Source organism: Mustela lutreola, chromosome 8 (assembly GCF_030435805.1).
Source record: "Mustela lutreola isolate mMusLut2 chromosome 8, mMusLut2.pri, whole genome shotgun sequence".
NCBI lineage: Eukaryota > Metazoa > Chordata > Mammalia > Carnivora > Mustelidae > Mustela > Mustela lutreola.
The window spans coordinates 144,396,501-144,417,739 of record NC_081297.1 but is presented as its reverse complement, the minus strand read 5'-3'; the positions used below and the strand labels follow the sequence as shown (position 1 = coordinate 144,417,739).

Sequence of the window (21,239 nt, the reverse complement as noted above, 5' to 3'; positions counted from 1 at the left end):
TATGAATCAAATGATAAGATGAGGAATTAAAACAGTCTTGCAATCTTGCAAAGATGAGAGGCTACTGCTACCCTTACTATTTACTAGGTCTGCGCCAAGAAAGCCCCCTCGCGGGGCACCTGGGTGGCTCAGTGGGTTAAGCTGCTGCCTTCAGCTCAGGTCATGATCTTGGGGTCCCGGGATCGAGTCCTGCATTGGGCTTTCTGCTCAGCAGAGAGCCTGCTTCCTCCTCTCTCTCTCTCTCTCTGCCTGTTTGTGATCTTTGTCTGTCAAATAAATAAATAAAATCTTTAAAAAAAAAAAAAAAAAAAAAGAAAGAAAGCCCCCTCGCATTCTTGACTGTATGTTCCGCAGGATCCTTTTAAAATGGAACAGGGTACCAATCTCGTCTACAGCCTCCAGGCCTGGCAATCGTAGAAGCCCCTGGTTAGCAGGGCTCTGCTGCCTAGAGATGGGAAGTGAGGCCTTCAGACTCTGGGCCTAGCGGGCTCCACAACGACCGCGCCCCCCAGTCACCTTGTCCTCACCTTGAGGAACGGAAAGACACCCTACAAGAGAGCGGAGTGGAGTCCTCAGAAAGGGGTGCCTCCACTCTTCACCTGACAGCCACTGCTTGGACCTACGCTTCCCACGGGGCGGGGACAGGACTGGGAGAGCGGAGCCGGGGACGCCTTGACCTCGGGCGCGGGAGGAGCGGACACCCGCGCAAGGCCCGCGGCCCGGACAGGTCCACGGAAAGTCGGCGGGAGGTCGGGCCCGCCTCGCCTTGCCTCGCCCACAGCTGCAGGCTCAGTAGGAGGCTCCCCGCCCTCGTGAACCCAGAGGGCCCTGAGCTCGCTCACCTGCAGCCGGGTCACCAGTAGGCTGTAAGGCGCCATTTTGTGCACTGACAAAGATGAGGTCGCGTAAAGATGACGTAAACCACGGCGTACTTAAAGCTTTGGGGCAGAGGCGTGGCCTGGAAGAGAAACGCGTAATGGTAAAGGCGGGGCCTCGGTAGAGGGACGAGAGCGCGGGGAGCGCAGTGGGCGGAGCTCCCGTGTTAGAAACGGACGCCTGAAAGGGAAAGAGCTGCATAAAAACACTTGCAGAAATAAATACCAGACACATAGATGTGCTATCGAAGGGCAAATTTCAGTTGTCTCTTCCATCCAAATCTGGGAAAGGCAAATTTTTTAATGACTTCCATGCATCTGCCAGGACCTGGCTCCCAAGCACGCACGGAAACTCCCTCTATTTTTTTAACTTAAGGCTTAGATCACGCGAGAGCGAGCGCGGGCGAGCGAGCGCGAGCGGGTCTTGATGAAGCCTGGAGAACCAATCACGGCGACCGGGGGGCTGGAAAATGGAGGTTAAAGGTCGGACGGAAGTTCTCTAAGTTTCCGGTGGCCGGCGTGCGCTGGAACTATGGCTAAACATCATCCGGATTTGATTTTCTGCCGCAAGCAGGCTGGTGTTGGTGAGGCAGCTTCCTGCCCCCGGCTGTCAGGGTGGGGATGGTGTCAGGAGCTGGAGGGTAGGAGGTGGTCAGAGGTTCCGATCTCATCCTTCGGGTTTTGCCTCGGAGGCGCCACGTTTCCCGCCTCACGGTTGATAGCACGGGAGCGCGCGCGTTTGTGGTCTCTGATGCAAAGAGGGCGGGGGCGCGCGTGCTGAGAGTCAGGCAGGCGACGGGAGTGAGGTCCGAGGAAGCTCAGATTGCCCAGGACCTGGGAGCGGGCTGAGAAGGGTGTGGGTTTGCTTCGGATGGAACCTTACGGTGAGGGTTAGATGGATAGGAGCCCTTAGGGCTCACTGCAGTCCCTGCTGTGTCGCCACCCCAGATTCGAGGATCTTTCCCCTCTTCGTCAAAACCAGTTCTAATTGTACTCTTTACCATCTTTGATCTTGCAGCCATCGGAAGACTGTGTGAAAAATGTGAGTGAACACGCCCTCTCAAACACCCCCACTCCTTCCCCTCATAGTTTGTTTAAAGCCAGCAAACGGGCATTTCCAGCAGTGCCACAAAGAGGGTTTTGGGCAGATGTGCCTGCAAGTTTGTGAACATTGAGTACCAGGCTGCAACCAAAGCCCTCTCCATCTCTCCGTTGCAACTTGCACATTTTAAACATTATGTTTGGGTTTTTGAGAAAATTTGTAGCTTTAGCCAGGAGATAGCCTGACCCTGTCCCCAAACGACCCATACACAGTTCTTCACCAGTAGTGATGGAGACTTCTTGTCTATGAGGTGATGTTCTAATCTCTTTATATATTAGTTGGTTAACTTACTCGTTGAAGGGATTGAGAGGGACACAGCGTTAGCTGAGTTTTGTAATACCAAAATAGAGAGTCCTAAAGTCACTAGGGGGTGGAGACCACTGTATTTTCCCCATAGCAGGAGCAGGGCAGTAGACTTAAGGAGGTACTTGTATGTGGGCGTAATTCCATTCTCTCTTCTTCCCAGGTGATGGCAAGTGTGTGATCTGTGACTCCTACGTGCGTCCCTGCACTCTGGTGCGCATATGTGATGAGTGTAATTATGGCTCTTACCAGGGGCGCTGTGTGATCTGTGGAGGCCCTGGAGTCTCGGATGCCTATTATTGTAAGGAGTGCACCATCCAGGAGAAGGATGTGAGTGTACACTAAGCTTTCCATCTGATCTTTGCTGCTTTTATTTAGTAACTCTTGCCAACCAGGGCAAACTCCTATGGCCCATAGAGATTACTATGTTCAACTAGGCACGCAGGTTATAATTTCCTCAAGTTCTGTGAGGTCAGCTGGGTGTCGTCCAATAAAAGGCAGTTATTTTGCATCGAGGGCTGAAATGCAACAGAAACAAAACTTTGTCAACGTCAGCAATTTGGAGAGCCTTCTCTCTACTCCTTTGATCTCTCTCTCTCTAATTATTCTTTTTTTTAAGAAGCTTATTTATTTATTTGACAGACAAAGATCACAAGTAGGCAGAGACAGATGCAGAGAGAGAGAGGGGGAAGCAGGCTCCCTGTTGAGCAGAGAACCTGACTCGAGGCTCAATCCCAGGACCCTGAGACCATGACCTGAGCCGAAGGCAGAGACTTAACCCACTGAGCCACCCAGGCACCCCTCTGATTATCCTTCTTCAGAAACAATATCCTGCCTTTGTGAGTCCAGGCACAGTGCACAGTAGGTAATGGCTGCTCAGTCATTTTCTTTCCTATCATGAAAGATTGTTTGAGTGGATGTGGTGACAGTTGAATTTGGGACACCTCAAGTTGATTTCCACTTTAACTGGCTAAAGAATGCCTTTGGGCTGATAGTGCAGGATTGTGATTCTGTCTCGTGACATTTTTGCTCCTTGACATTGTATAGTGGCGGTGGCTACTTACTCAATTCCTTTAGTCAAATGCCAGGATAGGGGGCTTGTAGATCTATAATAAAAGCAAGTTTTACTGTTTTTGTTTAGGTTGGAAGCAGGAGCCTTCTTAGAGGGTGGGGACGGTGAATCTGCTTGTTTTCTTCTTCTTAACGTATGACATACTAAAAAGTGTGGGGACGCCCGGGTGGCCCAGTTGGTTAGGCGTCTGCCTTCAGCTCAGGTCATGATCCCAGGACCATTTATTAGCTGACAGACTGTAAAACGGGGACAACGTGGGACGCCTGGGTGGCTCAGTCAGTTAAGCGTCTGCCTTTGCCTCAGGCCATGATCCCAGGGTCTTGGGATGGAGTCCCCACATTGGGCTCCTTGATCAGCAGGGGGCCTGCGTCTCTCTCTGCCTGCTGTGCCACTCCTGCTTATGCTCTCTCTCTGACAAATAAACAAAGTCTTTTTTTAAAAAATTTAAGTGTTCATAATAGTATCACTAATGGAAGGTTCCTGGTTACCTAAATCTGGAGTAAGGCAAAAGATACATGAGGGATGCCATGGTGGCTTGGTAGAATGAGGAGCCAGCTCTTGGTTTCAGCTCATGTCATGATCTCAGGGTCCTGGAAACTAGCTGGGGTCAGGCTTGCGCTCAGCAGGAAGTCCTCTTGAGGCTTCTCTGCCTCCCTACTTTTGTTTTTAATTCTCTTTCTTTTTTTAAGATTTTATTTGACAGAGAGAGATTGAGGGTGCTCAAGTGCACACACAGGTGTGTGCCTGCACAACAGCCCCAGCAGGGGGAGCTGCAGAAGGAGAGGGAGAAGCAGGCCGCGGGATGAGAGGAAGCCTGGGACTGGATGGCAGGATCATGACCTGAGCCGAAGGCAGACGCTCAACTGACTGAGCCACCCAGGCGCCCCTCGAATAAATCTTAAAAGAAAAAAAAGATACATGATTCTTAACGTTCCCACGTACACAGTAGGTAGTTTATAGATGTCATCCTTTATTCTTCACAATAACTTTGTTAAATAGGGATTATTATTATCCCCTTTTTAAAAAAGATTTTATTTATTTATTTATGAGAGAGAGCACAAGCAGGGGGAGCAGCAGGCAGAGGGAGAAGCAGGTTCCCTGCTGAGCAAGGAGCCCCATGTAGGACTCCATCCCAGGAAGCCAGGATCGTGACCTAAGCCAAAGGCAGATGCTTAACTGACTGAGCCACCCAGGCGTCCCACGTTATCCCCATTTTACAGTCTGTCACCAGCTATTAAATGGCAGGTGCAGATTGTCTGACTAAAGCTCGTGGTGTCCCCATTACTCCTTGTCATCCTTTTGTGAGTCCTTCTGGGAGGATGTGCCCATGTTGAGTAGAAACACCCAGCCTCCTGATTCTGTATATTTGGAGCCTGTCTAGCCCCAGGAAGGGGGACGTATCTGGCCAGATGAAACTGTTTCTTACACCATTATGTCTTCTAATTTTTTAGGGAGGTGAGAAAGGACATAGATAAAATACCAAAAACTTAACTTCAGTTGGTGATTTGAACATTACCCTGTCCTGAACTCTGATTTGCATTTATCTTTGTGTGTCAAAGCATATCTTTGTCCATCTGACCCACCAACTGGGTTGTACCCCTTTAGAGAACGGAGCTTGGTTTCGCTGTTTATCTCTCTTTTCCCACGTTCTTGGTTTAGTGTCTGTGTATTACAGGCATGGTCCACATTTCGGTGCTTCCTCTGTAAGCCATCCCTAGTAGTGCCCCATATAAAGTGTCTGGTCTGCAGTATTTGACATTTATAATCTGTAAGCAGTGAAACCGCGGGAAGGCAACAGCAATGATGAGAAAACGTGAATAGGTCTTAAACTAGCTCCAGAGTCCGTAAGGACAACATTTTTTTGACTGTCTACATGGTTGAAGCTGGAGTTCTTGTCTGGAATAAGCTTGTAACCAGAGTGCTTGATAAATGTTAATTACTGTCTGACTTGTCTGCATGTGGTATGTGAACTGATACCTTTGGATCTTTGTGCTTCGTTCCGTTCCTGAGAATTATTCTAGACATCACTCCGTCTTCTTCACAACGTACAGGAGTGTTCTGAGGATACTTGAGACGGTATCTAGCTTACATTTATTCAGCAGTAGTTTCCAGAAGACACAGAGCAGTTTAGTGACCTGATCCAGCCTCTCAGCGTACAGATCTTCATGGAGATTAAGTCCCTCAGACTTCTTTCCTAGGCAGAAATCCTGCCATCAAAGCAAGCCGGAGTTCTCATACTCCTTCCTCTTCCTGCCACTTTCATAATTTATAAGGGAATTAGACCCGTGGACTAAATGGGTGTTTTCACTTAGTTTTTCAGCATCAAGACTACTCAGGACTCCTGTCTGGGGCCACTGCTGCCAGAGGACTCATTGGTAGTTTCTACAGTGCAGCATCATTCTCATCTGATGTCTCCTTACCCCTCGATTTATCTCTTTTACTTACATTCTCCTCAGCTCTCCCAACTAGAAGACAAGGAGAACAGCCACTAACATTTCGTAGAGCTCTTGCTGTGTGCCCCAAGCTGTGCTGAATGTTCTTTTCTAACAGGTCTTTGTGATACAAACGAGAAAACTAAAGCTTCCAGATGTTAAACAACTTGGCCCAAGGTCACATGGCTAATCAGTGACGGATCCAGGCCTAGAACCCAAGTTGTCTGGCTCCTTGTTTCTCAGGTTTTTCATTTCACTATTGCCTCTCCCCACCCCAAGAGAAAGGTTAAAATTCAAATTATATTTTTCCTCTAACGAGAGAAATTAAGTCCTAAGGAATAAGATTTCATTGGGTAAAGATAAACACAAACTGGTAATATTGAAGATGGTTTTATCACCTTTAAGAATTGGTGGTCAGGGGCGCCTGGGTGGCTCAGTGGGTTGAAGCCTCTGACTTTGGCTCAAGTCATGATCCCAGGGTCCTGGGATTGAGCCCCGTGTCTGGCTCTCTGCTCAGCGGGGAGCCTGCTTCCTCTTCTCTCTCTCTCTGCCTGGTTGTGATCTCTGTCTATCAAATTTTTAAAAAAATAAAAAAAGAATGGGTGGTCAAAGTCAAAGTATTTTCTCAAACCCCGCACTGTGTTGCTCTTCTCAGGGTGGTCAAGTATGTGCCTCTCCCTCTTGCTATTTACATCATTCTCTTCCCCCTGTTTAGTGAACAGCAGAGCCGTTAGACTGAAAAAAAAAAAAAAGAGAGACACTTGGTACTTTTCAAAATTAATTTAGACATTTACCTCCTTGGGCGCCTGGGTGGCTCAGTGGGTTAAGCCACTGCCTTTGGCTCAGGTCATGATCTCAGGGTCCTGGGATCGAGTCCCGCATCGGGCTCTCTGCTCGGCAGGGAGCCTGCTTCCTCCTCTCTCTCTCTCTGCCTCTCTGCCTACTTGTGATCTCTCTGTCAAATAAATAAAATCTTTAAAAAAAAAAAAAAGAAATTTACCTCCTTTACAACTCCTACTACTTTTGGGGGGGGGGGGTTAAGATTTTGTTTGTTTATTTGACAGAGATCACAAGTAGGCAGAGAGGCAGGCAGAGAGGGGGAACCAGGCTCCCTGCTGACCAGAGAACCCAACGAGGAACTTTATCCCAGGACCCTGAGATCATAACCTGAGCCAAAGGCAGAAGCTTAACCCACTGAGCCACCTAGGCACACTCATTTCATAATTCTTTGCTATCATTTGTAAGAAATAAAGATGTGGATCCACTTTTCAGTAATTGTATTTTTCATTATTTTTAAGATTTACTTATTTGAGGGGTGCCGGGGTAGCTCAGTGGGTTAAAGCCTCTGCCTTCGGCTCAGGTCATGGTCCCAGGGTCCTGGGATCGAGCCCTGCTTCAGGCTCTACGCTTGGCGGGGAGCCTACTTCCCTTCTCTGCCTACTTGTGATCTCTGTCTGTCAAATAAATAAATTTTTTTTTTTTTTTTTTTTTTTTTTTTTTTAAGATTTACTTATTTGGGAGAGAGAGCACAAGCAGGGAGGAGGGGCAGAGTGAGAAGCAGACTCCCCGCTGAGCAGGGAGCCTTACATGGGGCTTGATCCCAGGACCCCAAGATCATGGCCTGAATCAAAGGCAGACACCTAATTGACTGAGCCGCCCCTACAGGTGCCCCAGTAATTGTTTTTCTGATTTCAGACTTTTTTTTAATTGCCTTTTCCTACATTTCAGTTTTGTATATATTTCCATTTGGTGTGTTATGTTTTGGAAATGAGAAGTGTTGGATTTAAAATATTACTTGGGGCACCTGGGTGGCTCAGTCAGTTAAGCTTCAACTCTAGATTTTTTTTTTTTTTTTAAAGATTTTATTTATTTATTTGACAGAGAGAAATTACAAGTACACTGAGAGGCAGGCAGAGAGAGAGAGAAGGAAGCAGGCTCCCTGCTGAGCAGAGAGCCCGATGCGGGACTCGATCCCAGGACCCTGAGATCATGACCCGAGCCGAAGGCAGCGGCTTTACCCACTGAGCCACCCAGGCGCCCCTAGATTTTTTTTTTTTTTAAAGATTTTATTTATTTATTTCACAGACTGAGATCACAAGTAGGCAGAGAGAGAGGGGGAAGCAGGCTCCCCGCTGAGCATAGAGCCCAACACAGGGCTTGATCCAGCACCCTGGGATCATGACCTGAGCCAAAGGCAGAGGCTTTAACCCACTGAGCCACCCAGGCACCCTTCAACTAGATTTTGACTCAGGTCATGATCTCAGAGTCGGGATTGAGCCTGCAACTGCATCGGCCTCCGTACTCAGTGGGGAGTCTGCTCCTCTCCCTCTGCCCCTCCCCCTGCTTGCTCCAGCATGCGTACTCCTGTGCACATGTGCTCGCTCACGCTCTCAAATAAATAAGTCTTTAAAAATTAAAATATTACTTGTGGGGGGCACATGGGTGATACAGTCCTTAAGTATCCAACTCTTGGTTTCAGCTAAGGTCATCTAAAGTGAGACCCAAGCCCCGCATCAGGCTCTATGCTCAGTGGGGAGTCTGCTTGAGACTCTGCCTCTGCCCCTTGGCCCCACTCACACTCTATGCCGCAAATAAATAAATACTAAAAAATAAAGTAAAATAAAATATTATTTGAGGGGCACCTGGCTGGCTCAGTGAAGCGTTTGACTCCATAGTGGGCTTGAGAGTTAAAGCCCCACACTGGGTGTAGAGCTTTCTTAAAAATAAAATATTACTTGAAAATCCTGGGGTTTTGTCACTAGGTCAGGGTAGTGTTTGTAGCTCTCTTTCCTGCTGAAATGGACTTGTAATACAGTCCTCTTCAGGAAGGAAACCCATTGGCATTGAGTTCTGCTTGGTGGTCATGACAGGAGCCCAGCCTAGGGCTCTTCAGAGTTGTTTCAGTGGACACATTTAGTATAACTGAAACAAGCACTTGATATTTTGGTGCCCCCCACAATGCCGAGATCAAGGGTGAGTGCCCAACAGACTGGGCCAGCCAGATGCCCCTGGTGTCTACTAAAATGAAATTTTAGAAATTAAGTGGCCATAAGATGTATTTACTTGGCGCCTTCAATTCAAACTACAGCTGCTGAAAATAAAAATAAAAGCCCCTGTGCTAGGAATGGGGAGATCTGTCGGTCCTCTGGGGGGGATCTGAGAAAGGATGAAATTTCTAGTATTCAGACATTGAAGTTGCTAAAAGAACTACTGCCATAAGGCAGACTTCTGTAGGTATTTTTATTTTTCTTTAATTTTTTTTTAAAGATTTTGTTTATTTATTTGACAGATCACAAGTAGGCAGAAAGGTAGGCAGAGAGAGAGAGGAAGGGAAGCAGGCTCCCTGCTGAGCAGAGCCCAATGCCAGGCTCAATCCCAGGACCCTGGGATCATGGCAGACGCTTTTACCCACTGAGCCAGGCGCCCCTTGCAGGTATTTTTTAAAATATCCCCTAGCTCAGCTCATAAATACTTGTATCATACTCTAAGGTTTCTTTTGTTTCTTGTTTCTTCTTAAGATTTTTTTATTTTTAAGTAATCTTTATACCCAGCGTGGGGCTCTAACTCACAACCCTGAGATCATGACCTGGACTAAGCCAGCCAGGCACCCCCACACTCCAAGATTCTTTCTCTCTCTCTCTCTCTTTTTTTTCTTTTTTAAGAGTTTATTTATTGGGACACCTGGGTGGCTCAGTGGGTTTAAGCCTCTGCCTTCGGCTCAGGTCATGATCCCAGGGTCCTGGGATCGAGCCCTACATCGGGCTCTCTGCTCCATGGGGAGCCTGCTTCCCCTTCTCTCTCTCTCTCTGCCTGCCTCTCTGCCTACTTGTGATTTCTCTGTCAAATAACTAACTAAGATCTTTAAAAATTTATTTATTTATTTATTTGAGAGAGGGAGCACAAGAGAGGGGAGGGAAGAGGGAGAAGCGGACTCCCAACTGAGCAGGGAGCCTGAAGCAGGGCTCTGGGATCATGACCTGAGCTAAAGGCACATGCTTAATGGACTGAGCCACCCAGATGCCCCAGCCTCCAAGATTTCTTAACAGTTCTTCCTTCTTCCTCTTCCTGCTACCCATTTACAGGCATATTCAACAAAAGCCAGCCCGATCCAGAGAGCACATCCTCACCTCATACAGTATTGGTAGAATCTGGGGATAAGTCAGTAAGGCGATAATAAGACTAAACAGGCTATGCTAGCACAAAATTTCATAGCATCTCTAAAGATAAAGAGGTTAGAGCACCCGTGTGTTTGGTATCAGGCCAATTCCACCATAAGAGGCAGGTTCACCCTCATTTGTACCAGAACTTTCAGTACAGATTACACAGCCTGAGTTCACATCGGGAGCTGTTGGGGCTGGGCCCACTCCCTGGCGCCCTCAGCACGCTGAACTCGTCAGACGGCAGTCCTCAAAGTAATACATACTACATGTTTTTATAAAATAATGAAATGTTATTGTTGGCTTTGTGTGTTCCTAGAGATTTTTGTATGGTGTTGTTGATATTGGTCCCCCAAAAGAGGTATCACCTAAGTTAGAAATGTGACGTCTAAGAACTTGATCAATTAATTCATTCTAAAGTCCAGTGTCCCAGGGAGCAACCTCCTTTGACAGCAGTTTTTAATAAAATCAGGACTGTGAAGGTTTTAGTCTAGTAGCATCTTCCCCAATTTTCCTCCCATTATCCCCGAGCAACTTACGTAGTCCTCATCTCTGCAGAACACAGCTTCCCAGGGGCTTCACTGAAACCACTCAAGCTCACAGAGTGGCCAGGGGAACATGTCATTACAAATCAGAGTACAGACCTTCAGTAGCCATCTCTAGCACAGGGGCAGTCTTCCCCCAAGACCGTGTGTCACATTAAATGAATTAAGGACACATCAAGCCCTATGGTATTTAACATGTAATGTACTATCTCCTAAAGCCTGTAGGGTTTTTTGCCTTGGAGGTCTTCTTCTCTTTCTTGAGATAGTGGAGATCTAGAGAGGTTGATCTATAGAGGATCATTACAGGGTTTTTACCTTTCACTTGAAGAAAACCCTTTGGAATCTTTAAGAGTTAAATTCTACCTCAGCTACATCGTATTAACGACAGAAGTGGGCTGAGAATCCAGCATTCGAAGTGGGGGCCTCCCTGGCTGGAAAGTGGAATAAATTCTTGGTGATTGATTGACTAGGACAACTGAACAGATAAAGTAAATGGCCAAATCCACTGATCCAAAAGTTTTTTTTTTTAAGATTTTATTTATTTATTTGACAGTCAGAGATTACAAGTAGGCAGAGAGACAGGCGGGGGCGGAGGGAAGCAGGCTCCCTGCTGAGCAGAGGGGCTCTATCCCAGGACCCTGGGATCATGACCTGAGCCGAAGGCAGAAGCTTTAACCCACCGAGCCACCCAGGCGCCCCCGAAAAGTTATTTTTATCTTCAGTCCCTCTCAGTTCAGACTCAGAGGCTTTTAACAACTTCTCTATCCTGTTTTCCAGAGAGATGGTTGCCCAAAGATTGTCAACTTGGGGAGCTCTAAGACCGATCTCTTCTATGAACGCAAAAAGTATGGCTTCAAGAAGAGGTGACTGCTGGGTGGCCTCCCCACCACCCCCCTGCTACTGCAGCTGCCACAAAAGATAGCGACCACCACCAGCGCAGAGGGAGGAGAGCCCTCGTCCACGGCCCCCCCTCCACCTTTCCTCCTCTTACCCAGACATGTGATAGCGACAGAAAAGGAATCTTCAGACCCCACTCTGGCAGACCAGAGCGGAGAAGAATTGATAGATTGGCTCATGGTTTTTCTTGAATTCAAGAAACAAGCATGTTTTCCAAATGGCTATGTTCTCTACACTAAGAGCTGCTGCTGCCGCCGCTTCTTTAACACCAAGATCTTCTGAAACAGGAATGATACCCTCTCAGTCTCCTGTTTGAGGAATTAACTGTGACGCTACCGCAGTGAGAAGCCTGTTCTTGGCAGCAGCCCTGAGGGAGGAGACATCTGCGGGGTGGGGGGAGCTCTCGAACAATCAGCGTGGGCACTGAGTCTTGTAACACTTAGCAGGTGCTGCCTGTTCATGTTATTTTCCTTCGAAGAACTTGGAAACCCTTTCTGTTGCTGTTGTGTTAATAAAGCAGGTGTTTCTTTTCTGGTACTCGGTCACAGTCCCAATTTAAGTTTGGCTCTAGGAATTTATTTTAGTCACCCAGGAATTTGTGATTCAGGATAGACGTCTTGGGATTCATCAACCACCGTGTTTTCTTAGTATTGCTGGAAGGGATTCTGAACCATTGGTGCCCTTCATTATAGATAAATCAAGGTTGTTTTTAGAAGCTATTTTTTTCTTCCTGTTCAACTTTATTTTGAAGAAATGACTTCTGATAATGGTCACAGGAGTGAGACTAAATGTATTCAAATTGATGAGTTCAGAGAACAGAAATTGGTCCATTCATAACACAAAGTGAACATATACTTATGTGTCTCCCCCTTCCTTTTTTTAAGTAAATACACAGAATAAGGGCAAATCCAGACATACTCTTTACCCTAACACATCTATACGTTTTGCCTACTAGAGGTCAGCTGGTTATCCGAAAGAGGCACAAACATAATTTGAGGGGTTTTTTGTGTTTTTTGTTTTGTTTTGTTTTTGTTTTTTAAATTTATTTATTTGACAGAGATCCCAAGCAGGCAGAGAGGCAGACAGAGAGAGAGCGAGGAGGAAGCAGGCTCCCTGCTGAGCAGAGAGCCCGATGCGGGGCTTGATCCCAGGACGCAGGGATCATGACCCGAGCCGAAGGCAGAGGCCTCAACCCACTGAGCCACCCAGATACCCCCATAATTTGAGGTTTAAGTCAAGTGGTCTTTAACACCATGGACTTGAAACATGTTTTGAGTCCTTAGGAATACTGGGGTTTAGTCCAGTTTACACTGAAATTTAGCAGCAAAGCCAAGGAAAAAAATTACAGTCTTCTGACCATTTGTCAGACTTTTGATTATAAAATAATCTCTATCTTCAAGAAATTTCATGATGGGGGCACCTGAGTGGCTCAGTGGGTTAAAGCCTCTGCCTTCGGCTCAGGTCATGGTCCCAGGGTCATAGGATCGAGCCCCGCATCGGGCTCTCTGCTCAGTGGGGAGCATGCTTTCCCCTCTCTCTCTGCCTGCCTCTCTGCCTACTTGGGATCTCTGTCTGTCAGATAAATAAATAAAATCTTTAGGGGCGCCTGGGTGGCTCAGTGAGTTAAAGCTTCTGCTTTCAGCTCAGGTTACGATCTCAGGGTCCTGGGATCGAGCCCCGCATCAGGCTCTCTACTTGCCAAGGAGCCTGTTTCCCTTCCTCTCTCTCTGCCTACTTGTGATCTCTGTCAAATAAATAAACAAAATTTAAAAAAAATAAAATAAATAAAATAAAATAAAATCTTTAGGGACACCTGGGTGGCTCAGTTGGTTAAGCAGCTGCCTTCAGCTCAGGTCATGATCCCAGCGTCCTGGGATCAAGTCCCACGTCGGGCTCCTTGCTCAGCAGGGAGCCTGCTTCTCCCTCTGCCTGCCATTCTGTCTGCCTGTGCTCTCTTTCTCTCCCCCTCTCTCTCTCTGATAAATAAATAAAATCTTAAAAAAAAAAATAAAAAATAAAATAAAATAAAATCTTTAAAGCCTCTGCCTTCAGCTCAAGTCATGATCCCAGAGTCCTGGGATCGAGCCCCGCATGGGCCTCTCTACTCAGCAGGGAGCCTGCTTCTCTCTCTCTCTCTCTGCCTGTCTGCCTACTTGTGATATCTCTCTCTCTCTGTCAAATATATTTTTAAAAAATTTCATGATGAAGGCAGCCAGAAACAGCTTAGAATAACCCAGGGAGGATGCACAAAGGAAGTTTCTTAGCCCAGGTTGGGGGCACCTCTGGAAAACCAGTGGAAGGTCATAGCCACGGCGGGGGGGGGGGGGGGGGACGATAAAGCTTTACCACCTCCTCCTACCCCTCTCCACACTGTAGCCACTGGGGCTCATTTCAGTTCCTCAACTGCTGGTTTCCTTCCCGCTCAGTACTTTTTACCTATTAAGTGTTCTCTAATACTTGGTGCTCCTTTTGTCCAGGTGTTACATGTTCTTTGGACCTTAAATACTTCCTCAAAATATGCCTCTCCTGACCCCAATCTAAGTTCATTCCTCTTGTAATACCACATAGCACCATAGCATTTTGTTGATAGTGTTGATAGTGTTTGGTGATTTTTTTTTAAGATTTAATTTATTTTATTTATTTTTTAAGATTTTATTTATTTGACAGAGAGACACAGCAAGAGGGAACACAAGCAGGGAGAGTGGGAGAGAGAGAAGCAAGCTTCCTGCAGAGCAGGGAGCCTGATGCAGGGCTCAGTACCCCCGACCCTGGGATCATGACCTGAGCTGAAGGCAGATGCCTAACAACTGAGCCACGCAGGCGCCCTAGTGTTTGGTAATTACTGACAGTCTCCCATTGGGCTGGCTCCGTGGTGGCAGTAACCAACCTTGCAGCCCAGCAGGCAGCAGCTCCCCAGTATTAAATGAGTAACTGAAGTCACACTGGATAATAAACTGGGCTTTGAAGGATATATTAGAATCTACAGGCAAAGGGGGTGGGGTGGGCATTTGTGTGGAGGAAGCAACCGGAATGGGCAATGGGTTTGGGGAGCTCTCTGAGCAATCCTAAAGTGTGGGTCAGGAGGATTAGGGTGTGTCAAAATTGTAGAAACCAGGTAATTTTCAGGTTAGAATTTGTCACTGATGGGGCACCTGGGTGGCTCAGTGGGTTAAAGCCTCTGCCTTTGGCCCAGGTCATGATCTCAGGGTCCTGGGATTGAGCCCCGCATCAGGCTATCTGCTCAGCAGGGAGCCTGCTTCCCCCGTCTCTCTGCCTACTTGTGATCTCTCTGTCAAATAAATAAAAATCCTTTAAAAAAAAAAAAAAAAAGGCAATTAAAAAAAAAAAGAATGTCACTTTTCCTAAAGTAATTTTAGTTTCAATGTGTACTGTAAGTCAAGATGTTTTGTCTGGATAAAGACAAATCAACTTTTAAAATTTGCTTCTTAACCCCCTGGTCCATATAACATCTTGCATTTGCAAATTTATCAAAAGCTACTCCTTAGTTTCAGCAAAACACCATTTCAATTGTGCTCCATCAGCCTTCGTGAGCAAACCTCTGAAAGGTACTGCAAGTTTAATATGAATGCCCAATTTCAAGGACATACCCCCTCCATGCTCCGTTGCTTAATAGGGCAAGTTCAACCTCAACCCAGTGAATTCTCATGAACTCTGCTCCTCTGTCACCTACTTTCATAATCCCATTCTTGGTTTGTTTCCTTTCCAAGGCCAAGAGAACAATACGATGAATGAGTTCAGAACACCTGTGATCCAGTGAATGGCCTTGAAGTTCAAATCCTTAATTGTCCATTTTGGAATTTCAAGTTCAGTCCTCTTCAATTTTAAAAATTAGGATAATAATAGTACCAAATTATCTGCTGTTGGGAAAATATAACTTACAAACGAATTTTAACCTCTAACTATATATACAATTCTGCGGAGAAAATTAGAAAATGATCTCAGTCAACTGTGTAGGTCTACAAAAAATCAGAATGGTCTTAAAAATTATTAAGTGCTTGGAGCACCTGGGTGGCTCAGTGGGTTAAAGCCTCTGCTTTCAGCTCAGGTCATGATCCTAGAGTCCTGGGATCGAGTCCCACATCAGGCTCTCTGCTTGGCGGGGAGCCTGCTTCCTCCTTTCTCTCTCTCTGCCTGCCTCTCTGCCTACTTGTGATCTGTGTGTCAAATAAATAAATGAAATCTTTAAAAAAAAAAATTCTCTCCCTCTACTCCTCCCCACCTCTTAAAAAAAAAGCACTACCTAAAAAATAAACAAGCATACCTACATAGGTCTAGTTGAAATAATTGAACTCATCATGCTCAGCCTGAGAAAGCAGTGCCCTTTCCTAGATTTATGGTATTACTATATTTATCAAGTATTCAGTATTTGATATTCATTTCTAGGCTTTATAAAGGATGGGTGTCCTCCAGTTTCTCAAGTATACTGTACTTAATTTCCTTTAAACATTATACTTACTCCATGTGCTCTTGCTTTAAAAAAAAAAAAAGTGGGGCACCTGGGTGGCTCAGTTGGTTAACTCAGTTGGTTAACAGCCTTCAGCTCAGGTCATGATCCTGGAGTTCCAGAATCCAGTCCCATGTTGGGCTCCGTGCTCGGCAGGGATTCTATTTCTCCCTCTGACCCCGCCCTCCTCATGCTCTCTCCCTCTCTCTCTCTCAAATAAATAAATAAGATATTTTAAAAAATTAATTTCTTAAGGGCACCTGTGTGGCTCAGTGGATTAAAGCCTCTGCCTTCGGCTCAGGTCATGATCGCAGAGTCCTGGGATCAAGCCCCGCATCGGGCTCTCTGCTTGGCCAGGAGACTGCTTCCCTTCCTCTCTCTCTCTCTGCCTGCTTGTGATCTCTGTCTGTCAAATAAATAAATAAAATCTTTAAAAAATAAATAATAAGGTTAACAAGGCTTAGCTCTTCAGGTTGTACGAATTAAATTTGACCTTGTAAGTTCCTTACCCTTATTGGGGAAGTCTTCACATAAATGGTAATTTTTTTTACAGTGGGTTCCTACTTTTTCATAGGTAAGCATTTAAGCCCTGGCATGGAAGGTCCTCAAAATGGTTCCCTCTTCCCTATCCCCAAGATTTTCCTTATCTCGCTTCTCTCTGTGCTCTTCCATCAGGCAGTTAAAGGGACATTCCTTGCCCATATCCTGTCCTCTTGGCTCTCTATTTCCTTTGTTCAAAATAGCCTCCCACAATCACATGAGCCAGCCAACTGGGTACCTCTTCCTTCTAAGCTCCTGACAGCTCATGAATGTTTCCAGATGCACCATACCCCAGAACAATCTCTCCCACTTGGGCTATTCAGGCCTAGTACACGCATTTAACAGAAATAAATTTCACAAAACAATCTTTACTATGTAAACACACTCCAATATTTTCATTTTATTCTATCCTAAAATTTGTCTGAAATCCACTAAGCCACATGATTCCATGACCCCACTGACGATTGTGAATCACAGCCCAGAGTTTAACAACAAAGGTAAGATCCTTTAACTCTTCTGCCTCTTCCACCACTGCAGGATAATCACTCAATTAATTATTACATTAAACTGAAAAATGGGTCACAAGTTCAAGAGTCTGAGTGAGCAGTATAATTGATTGAAAACAGAGGGGTGTAAAAGATACCCCAATACCACAGGATGAGACAATCGGTGGCATATGACCCTTGGCCTCAGTGTCTGGGATAGGAGAGAGTGGTGAGGACTTGGAGAACCCAAGAACATAGGCTCGGCCTAAAGCAGGCAGCCGCCATTCAACTCCAGGCAAGTGCCCGCTTGGATGCTCAGATCCTATGAATTCAGAAGTAGCAAATGGACATATCTTTGTGCAATCTCCCCGTTTTTAAAATGTCAACTCATTTCGTTTATTTATTTTTAAAGATTTTTTTTGTGAGGGAGAGAGTAGGAGAGGGGAGAGGGTCGGAGGGAGAAGGAGCCTCCCCTCTGAGCAGAGAGCCTAATGTGGGACTTGATCCCAAGACTCCGGGATCATGACCTGAGCCGAAGGCAGTCGCTTTACCGACTGAGCCACCCAGACGCCCCAAATGTCAACTCATTTTAAAAATGTTAATGTGTGGGGAAAAAAAAATGTTAATGTGTGGGGCACCTGGGTAGGTCAGGGTTAAACCTCTGCCTTCAGCTCAGGTCATGAAAGCAGCGTCCTGGGATGGAGCCCCACATTAGGCTTCCTGCTCAGTAGAGAGCCTGCTTCCCCTGCTCTCTCTGCCTGCCTCTCCGCCTACTTGTGATCTCTGTCAAATAAATAAAATCTTTTTTTAAAATGTTAATGTGTTAGTATATACCAAGACAATACGTCCACCAGGTGTGGACACGGGCCTGCCAATTAGCAGCTCCTAAATTAGGATTAGGGGTGCCTGGGTGCGCCCGTGGTTGAGCGGCCCAGTCTTGATTTCAGCTGAGGTCATGATCTCGGGGGTTGTGAGATCGAGGCCCCCATCTGCTTCTGCACTAAGCTCAGAGTCTGCTCCGGATTCTCTCACCCACTCTCCCTCAGCCCCTCCCCCACACCCCCTCAAATAAATAAATAAATAAATAAATAAATAAAATCTTTAAGATTAACCAGTTTGGGGTTCTTTTGTTTTGTTTTTAGAGATTTTATTTATTACAGCGAGAAAGGGAACACAAGCAGGGAGAGTGGGAGAGGGAGAAGCAGGCCTCCCTGCAAAGCAGGCAGGGAGCCTGATGTGGGGCTTATCAACTCCATCCCAAGTGGCCGGCTACCACCAAGGTTAAAATGTTACTTTCTTTGAACACTGCAGTTTCAGTGTCCTAGCAAAACTTTAGGAAGCTTTGTTCTCTCACCTCGTTGGTGAATAAAGAGCAAACCTTTTGCCCTGCATCCAGATATTTCTCCGAAGCCAGTTTTGTTGGGGTTGTCTTTGCTTCTGCCCAGCTGGATCAGGGCATCTGAAAAAATCAAACATGAGGAGCTATTTTCTTAGATAACACAAAAGGAAGTACAAAATAGTTCGCCCTGGCATGCGTGTACGAGAGAGTGACTCACCCCTGAGAGCTAATTGGTGTTAATTATTACCAGCCTGACTTGTCAAGGCAACAAAACATCTGGTGTAACTTACTCTCAGACAGGGGAGTTGCTTCTAAAGCTCACCACGTTGAAAACACCGTGTGTACCTTTCAACCTATGATTATCTAAAATGGGAGGGGGCTGTGGAATGCTCCAGTGGAATTAAGCTCACAATTAGGCCCTGGCAAGATGAAGTCACACACCGAGGAGAGAAATCATCCTCTCTCCTCCTCCCCACGTGACAAGCGGAGACATCAGTTAAGAATGGTGATTACCTTTTGCCCCTCTATTTTATCCTTTCCTATATATGCCAACCCTTTACCCGGAGCTCCCAACTGCCAAGGAGGCTGGATTTCTCAGTTTTGTTTTAGTTAAGTTGCTCAGGCCTGGTGTGTCTCCAGCACTGCTGGGGAAATTAGAACAAAAGCACGAACACGCAGAAATCCTATGCCTTCTGTCCAGGGATTCTGTGCGCCCTCCTTCAGCCTGCACTAAATTTAGGTAAGAGATGTCTACCCTTTATCTACTTATATGGACTCCATTCCTCCTTCCTGAGATGCCCTAGGAGAATTCGATTCCGCTCACCGTAGCCTTTCTTTCTCATCATTCTGTATACTAAGGTTTCTTGCTCGGGAATACATACCGAACCGTGCACAGGGTACGCAGGAGGCAATCTGGCCTGAACGGTCATCTTTAAATTAAGGATACCAACTATTTGAACCACGCTTTACATCCTATATCATATTTAATCCTCACACGGTCTCCATATAAGAACAAAAAAGCACGTTTGATGATGTAAAGAGATTTGTTACCATTAAATCAAGATAACACGGTTGTTGGACACAATTGGGATTCAAAACCATTGCTCCCTCTAATGACTTCAAATACCAGCATCCTTTGCAACGCCCCATTGCGCAAACGCACACTTTTCCCAAGGGCCCGGCGCCAGTGTTTTTGGCCCCGGTTCTTAATCCTAGCGGTGGGATGGAAAGCCCAATCAGAAGCCGCCTCTCCCTGCTCGCCGACCAACCGGAAGGCTGTTGCTAGCACCCCGGTTATATTTTTAGCTCTTCAGCGTTCTGGCACCCTGTGGGTCGGCCGGGTTTCACTGCTCGCGTGGAACACGCTAGGGGAGAGCGAGGGAGGAGCGGGGAGAGATGGGGAGGGGAGGGAGGTGGAGAGGGAGGAAAAAAGAAGGGGAGGAGTGCAGTGGGGCATAGCGGAGGGGGGCGTATATGTGACGCTCTGCCACCCGCTGACGCACGAGGCAAGTAGTCCCTGGAGGTGCCCCAGGGGTTGAAGCGCTCACACTGTGGGGGATGGGGGGTTTCGGGTTCAGGCTCCCTCGCGCCTCCCTGTCCCCTTGGAGTTTGCCCTCCAGTCCAGCGTTTTTCTGCTGCAGTCAAGGAAAGCGCTTTTAAACCCCCACGCTACCGTTGCTCTCTGGCCTTGCCAAAAAAAGTGACCGAGGAACAAACATGCAAACTGTTCGTAGCTGGAATCTTTCAGATTTCGCCACCCCACGTGGGTTCGGCTGGGCTGGAACCGTCTGGAATGAGAATAAAGGTCGGGGGTTGGGGAGAGAATTGGGGAATGGGCGTCTCGGCACAGGCCTTAACGCGCAAACTCCTAGAGGCTCCGCTCCTCGCCACCTGGCAGTCGGGTCCGCCTGTGACCTCACCTGGGCACAGGCCTCCCTCCCCTCAGCTCCGCGCCCCGCAGTCACAAAAGTGACCGAGCGCGCGGACCTGGCGCGCCCGTTCAGGGCCAGGGGGCCTTGGTCTGCAACCCCACGGACCGTCGGGTGCGTGAGCCCGGGGCCCCTGGCACAGGCAGGCGCCACAACCCGCCGGCGGGGCTCCTACATTGAAGAAATGCTGCTCTCTCTAGTCCTCTGAGCGGTGGTTGCAAACGAGAGGACGCGCAGCACGGCTGGGCCCCGCCCGGGGCGGGCCAGGGGCGCGGGAGCGCGCCTGCGCGGGGCCGGCGCTCGCCTTCTCCGGCCCCGAGGTGATCGGGGAGCCAGAGGTGACAAGTAGAAGGTTTATGTGGCGCTAGGCTTCTTTCCCCGGCCTACCGGCCTCTCCTCGCCTCCCCTTCCTCCCGCTCAGCGTGCCCAGACCCCCGTTTCCCCTTCGGCCTCCCTTCGACGTTAGCATCCCCAGCCGAGGCAGGGGGCGCTCGGAAGACTCGAGCCAACCTGAGTTAGTTAATAAAGGAGCGAAACCTCTTCCAAGCTCGCGCCATCCCTTTAGCTCCCGGTCCCGCCAAGGGTGATAACTGGGGCGGTGCGAGAGCCATGCGGGTGGTCGGCCAGTCACACGCCCAGACCCGGAGGGACTCGCCGAGGTGGCCCCGGGGGACGCGCCGGACGACCCGCGCTGGGGCAGGTGCAGGGCCCAAGGGAGCTGGGGGAGGGAGTTCCCCTTCCCGCGACATCCATTCACCTCACACATTTAAAGTGACCCACCCGGTTCCAGTCCAGGACCTGCCCTCCCGCAGCTCGCTGTCTACCTGGGGAAACACTGTACCCCAGGAGCACGTTTTCAGAGTGGTTTGGGGCATGAAGAAAATAAATGGCACGGCGCCGTGCTGGGGCGGGGAGGCGGGCATCATCAGACCGGCTAAAGGCGGCCTTGCTGGCATTTGGGCTGGGATCTGAGTGAGAAGAGGCCGGCCACAGGAGGGCTGGCGGAAGGGAGGAGGTCCCCGGGAACCCCGGGTGGGCAGGGGGCACAAGGGACCGCGCGGCGCGAGGGGTTAAGCCGCCCGGCGGGCTGCGAAGTAGT

At 47.7% G+C, this 21,239-nt stretch overlaps 2 protein-coding genes and 1 long non-coding RNA gene across 6 annotated transcripts in view; 1 reads left to right on the top strand and 2 right to left on the bottom strand.

The window, feature by feature from the left end:
* ACO2 (aconitase 2) overlaps positions 1-975 on the bottom strand; it is a 51,278-nt gene extending 50,303 nt beyond the window's left edge. Inside the window, exon 1 of the mRNA XM_059187103.1 lies at positions 843-975. Coding sequence (XP_059043086.1) covers positions 843-878 — 36 coding nt within the window. The 5' untranslated portion in view covers positions 879-975. The remainder of the gene's footprint in view (positions 1-842) is intronic.
* Positions 976-1,058: 83 nt separating this feature from the next.
* On the top strand, positions 1,059-11,925 carry PHF5A (PHD finger protein 5A). 2 transcript variants are annotated; one of them, XM_059187107.1, is made up of 4 exons: positions 1,059-1,459; positions 1,894-1,917; positions 2,444-2,610; positions 4,042-4,406. In XM_059187107.1, the coding sequence occupies exons 1-4, from the start codon at positions 1,408-1,410 to the stop codon at positions 4,156-4,158; spliced, it is 360 nt and encodes a 119-aa protein (XP_059043090.1). In that variant the 5' UTR covers positions 1,059-1,407; the 3' UTR covers positions 4,159-4,406. The 2 variants fall into 2 exon arrangements, with proteins under 2 accessions (XP_059043090.1, XP_059043091.1); XM_059187108.1 differs by lacking the exon at positions 4,042-4,406 and adding an exon at positions 11,264-11,925 and having other exon boundaries at positions 1,128-1,459.
* LOC131839535 (uncharacterized) lies at positions 6,430-20,953 on the bottom strand. Of its 3 annotated transcripts, none has more exons than XR_009356975.1 (4): positions 20,651-20,953; positions 19,885-19,999; positions 18,228-18,332; positions 6,430-6,519 (listed from the first exon to the last, which is right to left on the bottom strand). It is a non-coding gene; the product is annotated as an uncharacterized LOC131839535 (long non-coding RNA). The 3 variants fall into 3 exon arrangements; XR_009356974.1 differs by lacking the exon at positions 6,430-6,519 and adding an exon at positions 11,471-12,143 and having other exon boundaries at positions 20,651-20,952; XR_009356973.1 differs by lacking the exon at positions 6,430-6,519 and having other exon boundaries at positions 17,968-18,332; positions 20,651-20,952.
* Positions 20,954-21,239: the final 286 nt, after the last annotated feature.